This window comes from Marmota monax, unplaced genomic scaffold (genome assembly GCF_021218885.2).
Source record: "Marmota monax isolate L192 unplaced genomic scaffold, Marmota_monax_Labrador192_F-V1.1 WCK01_AAM20220418_F8-fsc00208, whole genome shotgun sequence".
Taxonomy (NCBI): domain Eukaryota; kingdom Metazoa; phylum Chordata; class Mammalia; order Rodentia; family Sciuridae; genus Marmota; species Marmota monax.
The window spans coordinates 2777747-2785108 of record NW_026693914.1 but is presented as its reverse complement, the minus strand read 5'-3'; the positions used below and the strand labels follow the sequence as shown (position 1 = coordinate 2785108).

General features: G+C 59.5%; 1 protein-coding gene across 7 annotated transcripts in view; it reads right to left on the bottom strand.

Annotated features, from left to right (window-relative positions):
• Nucleotides 1-7362, bottom strand: part of Dnai2 (dynein axonemal intermediate chain 2) — a 29841-nt gene continuing 22479 nt past the window's right edge. For 2 of the 7 annotated variants that reach the window (XM_058585301.1, XM_046463465.2), the window contains exons 6-10: nt 5467-5690; nt 4305-4440; nt 3373-3519; nt 2242-2469; nt 1144-2022 (exon numbers count right to left, since the gene is read on the bottom strand). In XM_058585301.1, the coding sequence (XP_058441284.1) occupies nt 1810-2022; nt 2242-2469; nt 3373-3519; nt 4305-4440; nt 5467-5690 (948 nt within the window). In that variant the 3' untranslated portion in view covers nt 1144-1809. Of the gene's footprint in view, nt 607-1143; nt 2023-2241; nt 2470-3372; nt 3520-4304; nt 4441-5466; nt 5691-7362 lie in introns of those variants that run through there. The other 5 variants (XM_046463462.2, XM_046463463.2, XM_046463464.2 and 2 more) reach the window with 5 other exon arrangements.

Sequence of the window (7362 nt, the reverse complement as noted above, 5' to 3'; positions counted from 1 at the left end):
TTGACCCTGTTACTATTAATTTAATTTTACAAGAGTTCAGAAAACAGAAAGCAGGTGACAACGGGACCGTAACCAGGTCCCCTGCATCCCTCCTCTCGGGGCCTCTGGTGTGTCTGGCTGGGTGTCACCATGCCCGGTGAGCTGCTGGGAAAGACAGGTGTCCTGTCCCCAATTTGCTAGAGACGGAGGAGGGTGGGAAGGGAGAAGGGGGAAGCCCGGGCCCTGCCATGGCTGGGCTTGCAGCTGCCAGAGGAGGACGACCCGGGCGGCCTGCGAGAAGCAGACCCCGGGGAAGCAGCGAGGGCCAGGCCTGAAGGCTGCGCGTGCCCCAGGGTGGAGGGGCCCTGGGGTGGGTGCCAGTGCAGGCGCTCCAATGCAGGCCAGTGGTTTGGGGGGGGCTCCAATGTGCCAGTGATGCTCTCAGGGAGTTCCGCTCCTCGCTTGAAAGACCAAGGCAATGCCGGGCCTCAGGGCGGGCAAGGAAGGGCGCGGGGACAGCGCGGCAGGAGGGCTGACCTAGGTTGGCAGCTCCTCTTCATCCACCTCCTCCTCGGAGCCTCTCTCTCTCTCCTCCTCCTCGTCTTCCATGTCTGAACCTCTTCTCTGCTAAAGAAGAAAACAGAATGTGGGTGCAGGGCAGGCCCTCCCCGTTTCTCCGACATTGGCCCCACGAGGCCGGGCGAGGGCCTGTGGGAGCTCAGGGCTGGCGGGGTGAAATTGACGGTCCTGCGCCTGCTGTTCCTCCTGGGGTTTCACCTGCATGTGGACGTGACACCTTGCAGGGCTGACCTAGGGCTGGAAATAAGGGGTGCAGGGTGCCATCAGAGACAGCCGCCGGCCCGGGGGATGCTTTCTGTCCACTGGAGATTGCAGACAACTGCAGAGACTAGGAAAGGGGGAGGAAGGGCGTGCCAGGCCGAATTGGGGCCGGGGCCGGGACCTCAGGCCTTCCGAGGCTCAGCCTCACCTGGAATGTTCAAGCTGAGGGGAGGAATACATTTTGGGGATGAAGGCACCAAGCACAGGGCCTGTTGGCCATATCACACTGTAAAAGGTGGCCAAGGTCGCCTTCGCCTCCTGAAGGGCTGGACGGGCCGGGGGGGTGGGTGGGAGGAGCTGCCGGCCAGAGAGTCAGGATCCCCCCCTCGCCTCTGCCGCAGAAGGAGGGAGCTCTCTGCCCCTCCTGCCCCACTCAGTGCGAGAACAAAGGGGCCCCTCTCCAAGTGCTTCCAAATGCCAAACGCCCCCCCACAAGCACCAGCTCCTTAGCGCCAGTGGGAGGGGCCTCAGTCACACAGGGCCTGAGCTTGGAAGGGGCCTGCCCTTGATTATTGCCTTAGTGACACTTTTTTCAAATGCTAAGTGCTTTTTCAACAGGGGCCCCATATTTTCACTTTGGGTGTGTGCAGGGACGCAGGCCGACACCACGGAGCAGCCAGTCTGGGTCCGGGCATCCCCGACTTGGCCTTTTCTCCACCATGATGAGCTCTGGTTCCTCCCCACCTCAGCATCTTCTCTGGGGGGGGGGCCCTAAGGACCATGACACAGGCAGACCAGGTCTTGTTCTCCCTCTGTCCGCTGAAGAGGGACTGGAAGGTGACTAAACTCTCTTACACAAGCCAGGCAAGTGCTCTGCCTCAGAGCCACATCCCCAGCCCTTTCTATCTATCTATTTATTTATTTATTTTGAGACAAGGTCCTGCTAAGTTGCCAAGGCTGGCCTTGAACTTGAGGTTCTCCTGTCTCAGCTTCTCGAGTGGCTGGGGTCACAGGCGTGTGCCACTGTACCCCGCTCACTAGACACGACCTTCACAGCTCATGCTCCTCATTCACCAGCCCCGGAGATACAGCCAGGAGGTCTTCAGGGTCAGCCCCGGCCGGACAGTGACCACAGGGTCGATCCCGACACTCGGCTGCGCGAGCCGTAGCCCTTCCCTCCCCGGCCTCCAGGACTCGCCTCTCTGACAGCTGGCCGTGCCCGGGGCCCGCATTCACTGGGTCACCACGCCTGCTCAGATGCGCCTGCCGTGACACGGGGACACCCTGCCCTCAGGGAGCCTGAAGTCCATTGGGAGGCAGAACCCCCAGGAAGGAGCCAGCCATTCCTCCCAGTTGCCAGATGGACAGATGAAGGTCCGGCCCAGAGGCCACTGGCCTGAGGTCACCCAGGGAGTCTGTAAGCGGGCCGAGCAGGCCTCGTCCCCTCCCAGCCCCCACCCGGGTCCCTGCTGAGGCGCCTACGAGCTTCGACTTCTTCTCCATGGCCTCTGTCTCCTTCTTCTTCAGCTCTTGGAAGACGACGCTGAAGAACTCCTCCTCGGCCTTGGCGACCAGGTCCTGCAGGTCCACGGCCAGCTCATCGGCCGGCTGGTCATCGTCCTTGCCCTCAGCCCTGCCCTTCTCCTTCAGGCGCATCTCTCGGTGCCTGGCCTCCAGGATCTTCTCCCGCCGGGTCTCGCGCTCAAACATCTGAGGCACAGGGGACAGAGGCCAGAGGGAAGGGTGGGGCCAGGCTGGGCTTCTAGGGAGCTGTCCTCACTCGACTCAACGCAGGGCCAGCGTCAAGGAAGGACAGCTGAATACTGGGCAGAGGCTGGCGCAGGGGAAACCAGGTGTTCAATCCCCAGGAGCCCCAAGCACACAGGCCACAGGTCAGAGGGCCCTGGGGGCTGTGCAACATGGAGGCCCCGGGTCCCATGTAGGACCAGCTCAGTGGTGAGACTCCAGTCTCAGCCAGAGCCCCGAGGCTCTCCCAGGCCTCGAACTGCGGGCTTTCAACCCCACAGTGAGCCCCCTGCCGCTCCCAGGGCTGCCCAGGGAGGTCCCTTCCATCTGTCACCTCTATTGACATCAGCTAAGCCTTCATTAGAACTGACCTGATGCCAAAAAATGATTTTTAAAAAAATATTGTTTGAGCCAGGCGCGGTGGTGCACTCCTGTAATCCCAGCGGCTTGGGAGGCTGAGGCAGGAGGATCCTGAGTTCAAAGCCAGCCTCAGCAACTTAGTGAAGCCCTAAGCAATTCAGTGAGACCTGTCTCTAAATGAAATACAAAATAGGGCTGGGATGTGGCTCAGTGGTCAGTGTCCCGAGTTCAATCCCTGGTACCAAAAATTTTTTTTGTTTGTTTGTTTGAAACTGGACAAATGGACTCTGTCAAGTCACTTTGGTTTCTGGCTAAAACCCAAGGTGGGAGGTAGAGAAACTTTCCCACGGGGTGAGATGCATGATGGTCGAGCACAGGCAGGAGGGCAGAATTGACACCATTCACAGAACTCACTTCAGGACATCACACTGCCACCCACAGATGGTCCACCGTGTCTCAGGGGGTCGGAGGGAGGGGACACGTACTGCCCAGGCGCCCGGTACTTACAGAAGAAGCTATGTTCCTCTCGTTCCTCTGGAGGGTGGAGAGCCCGCTGGAGACTTCTAGCAGGGTGGTGGTCCCCAGCTGGGAGCCACAGGCAATGAGACATCCAGTGTCCTGCACCCGGAGGCAGAAGAGGGCCTCGTCACACACCTGTTGGAGAGCCGATGGGGAGGGGGAAGCAAAGTCACATTTGTCTGACCAACTGACCCCTGGGGAGACCTAGCCCCTCAGCCCTCTTCAAACACCCTCGCTGACACCCCCACTCCACAGAGTGACGTCAAACCCAGAGAGTCGCCGTCAAGACCCTCAGCCTAACCGGGCACCGTGGTGTGCACCTGTAATTCCAGCAACTCGGGAGGCTGAGACAGGAGGAGCGCAAGCTAAGGCCAGCCTCAGAACTCAGCCAGTCCCTGTCCCCAAATATAAAACAGAAAGGGCTGGGGTGTGGCTCAGTGGCAAGGCGCCCCTGCGTCCAATCTCCAGTACCAAAAAAAGACCCCTGGCCGCCAGCTTCCTCACCCCGCCAGCCCAGCCCCACTCGTCCCAAGGGACACTGTGGCCCTCCACCCGGCCAGCAGGTCTCAGCTTCAGCCTTGCTACAGGAGCTCGGGCCTGAAGTGGCTGCTGCCAGGAGCCCGTGTCCAGGGTCTGGAGGGTCCTCCTGGGGGAGGGGAGGCCAGGCATCTGCTCTCTTGTCTGTTTTAATTTCCCCTGGGTGACTCTGCCATGCCACCAGGTTCAATGTCCCCCAGGTCCTTAACTGGGTGGGAGCACATGCCCCCAAGGCAAGAGTCGAAGTCGGCCAGTATGGGACTCACCGAGAGGCCCCGCCAGACACCCCACCCCACTCAGCACACTGCCCCCCCACACCCACTCCCACCCAGGAGGGCCCCACTCATGGGGGCCTGTACACACAGGGAGGGAGTGCACCTGACCTTCAGGCTCAGGGCGGGGTCACACTGCTTGAACACAAAGTCCCAGATGTCCAGGGTTCCGTCCATCTTGGTGGTGAAGAACACTGCCGGCCTCACGGGGCTCCAGGCGCCATCAGTGAGGTAAGCCATGTGGTACCTGGGGAGCCAGCGCCAAGTGTCAGGGACCGTGGTAGGAAGGGGCAGAGCGCCCACTGAGCCACAGCTCTGCCCTCCCAGATGCTCCAGGGTCTTAGAGTCTTGCTGGGCAGGAAGTTCTTTCTTGTGTCTGACTTCTAGCCATGCCTGTCCCACCCACCCCTGGCACAGAGACTGCTCTTTACAGGGCTCCAGGCATAGTCCTTCCCGTGGGCTGGGCACTGGTGTCTCTCCACAGCAAACCAGACAGCAGGCACGTGCTGCTGGGCTGGGGCCAGGCCAGGGCACTCAGAGGCAGCAGGAGGAAGGGCATACCTGGGAAACTTCCTGATCTGGTGCCGGCAGAGTTCTACTTCCTACTGGGCTTAATCTGGATTTTCTAAAGTTTGTTCAGTGAACATGGAACCTTTTTAAAAATTACACACACACACACACACACACACACACGCACGCGCGCGTGCGCACACGCTCATGGCAGACACTTGGAATTTTCCATCAACTCCTCTCCCTCCCTCCGTGGTGGTACCTTTGCAGCTGGGCCCACTGTGGCCACACCGGGGACTACATTTCCCAGCCTCCTTTGCAACTAAGTGGGTGGCCAGGGAAGCCACCGTCGGGGAAATGGTCTAGACAAAAGGGCCTCTGGACGTACTGGACAATTACATAGTTTTTTAGTATAAACACATCCCAAATATTAGTATTGAAAGTATCAGTCATTGCTTTTTTCCCTGGAATTCAACTTTACCTGGGGATCCTGAACTTCCTATGTGTTGGACTAGGGATTGAACCGGGGGCTCTCTACCACTGATATAGCCCCCATCCTTTTTATTTTTTTATTTTGGGACAGGGTCTCGCCAGTTGCCGAGTCCAGCCTTGAACGTGTGGCCTCTTGCCTCAGCCTCCCGGGAATCCTCCAGTTTTATTTGCTGAATTTTACTGACGGCCACAGAGGCTCTGAGCTGAGCTTCCTCCGTCCGTCCCCTCCCCTCCTCTGCGCTGCCCCCTGCCCAGCCTCCTGGGGGCTTACTTGGTCCACATGATGGACGACTCCCGGCTGTCCTCCGACCAGATGCGGGCTGTCCAGTCCCCTACCGTCAGGAAGTTCTTCGGGTAGAAGGGGTTTCTCTGGAGGGCGTAGATGGGGCCGTGGTGGCCTGAGAAGGTGCACACGATCTTCTCGGCTGAGGTCTTGGCCTTGCGGTTGCAGGAGACGACGATACCCTGCTCCGTGCCCACCATGAACTTGGTTGGCTGTGGAGGGGGTGACAGAGGGGAAGGGGCTGTGGGACAGGGTGGCATGGCCAGCAGGCTGCCCAGGGGGCTGCAGGTGCTCACAGACCCCCGGGTGAAGCTCTGGGCAGGCTGGGACCCACCCAGCTCTTCTGTCCCTCTCTTCCCAGTCTTGAGCACCTGCTGGAGGACCCCAGGCTTATGAGTCCCTCCCTGACCTTCAGTTCCTGGAGGTCACCACCAGCCCTCTTTAAGGAGCATGGCTTTGTCCATCAGGCATTTGCCACAGGGATCCTGAATGTTTAAGATCAACAAGGCCCAGAGCAGGACACAGTGCCAGGCCACCCCTCGGGAGGCAGGCAGAGCCTCATCTGACCAGACGGTGACATGAGCCCTAGCATCATCCCGGTTAGATGTCCCTGAGGACTTGGAGCAGGTGGTCCCCCATACTGGGAAAGTCGCCTGGCAGCCAGTGATGTGCCTGTCCCCTCTGGTCTGAGTGCCTTGCGGGGACCGTGACATTCACAGGTGCGTCCCCTCTCTGTGCAGGGAGCACCGTCCTGCCAGGTCCCCATCAGGGCTGAACACAGAGCCCTGTGCTAGGGTGGGGGTGGGGACGCTGGGGAGTAAAAAGGCCGTGCCCAACATCCTCAGGTGGACGTGGAGACAGACCCTCACTTCTCCCCGCTGTCCCTCTCCCTGTGTGGATTGGGCCACCCAAAGGCTGCACATCTGTGTAGACTAGATTTGGTGCTTCCAGAAACTTCCCTCCTCTGACACAGTGAAGTGACAGGATGGCCAGGCATGGAGCTGGTCAGAGGAAGAGCTGGTCCACGTGGGGCCCTGGGCGGGGGTTTAGAGGTGTTGTCCCAGTGGGTCCCAGGCCACCGTAGCCCCTAGCACCCGGCAGTGACACATCATCTGCAAACACGGGGTGCTGCCGCCTCAGGGCCTTTGCACAGCTGCTCTGTGGCCTGGGCACTCTCGCCCTGGTTATCCGCTTGGCCAGTTCTTCGTCCCTCAGAAGCTCGCTGGGCTCTCACCTTGGCCTGGAGGACCCCGGCAGGCTCTGCTTCACGCTCACCCTGACCGCGGTCTAACCCACGACGGCCACACCACCCTGCCCTGCTCTCTGCGTGTGCCCCCAGCCCCTTCCAGGTATGTGCTTTATTTCTTCATCTGCCGTCTGTCCCACCACCCAAAGTCACGCTCCTTGAGGACAGACACTTTGGAAGGGTGCCTGGTGTGAGCAGGGACTCAAAGGTGTTTGTCGAACAACCGAGAGAATAACGTGAACAGAAGAAAAAAGAGCCCCCGCTGCACCCCCTCCCCCCAAGCCCGTTCCCTCTGGCAGAGAACGTCATCAACAGGGCCTTGTCGCCAGCAGCTCAGGAGGTGCCACAGCCCGTCCAAAAGCCCTCGCAAAACCGGTGACAATACACACCTGTGTTCCCAGTGGAATGAGCCACACTAGCCAGGAGATGGGAGCGACCTGAGGGCCTCGGATGGATGAGTGGATAAAAAAATGGGATCTACCCACATGACAGAATATTATTCAGCCTTAAAAAGGAGGGGGATTCTGGCACCTGCTACAGTTTGGATGGACCTTGAGGTCATTGTCCAAAGGGAAAATGACACGTTTTATGGTCCCACTCACAGGACATTCCTAGCACAGTCAGATCCACAGAGATAG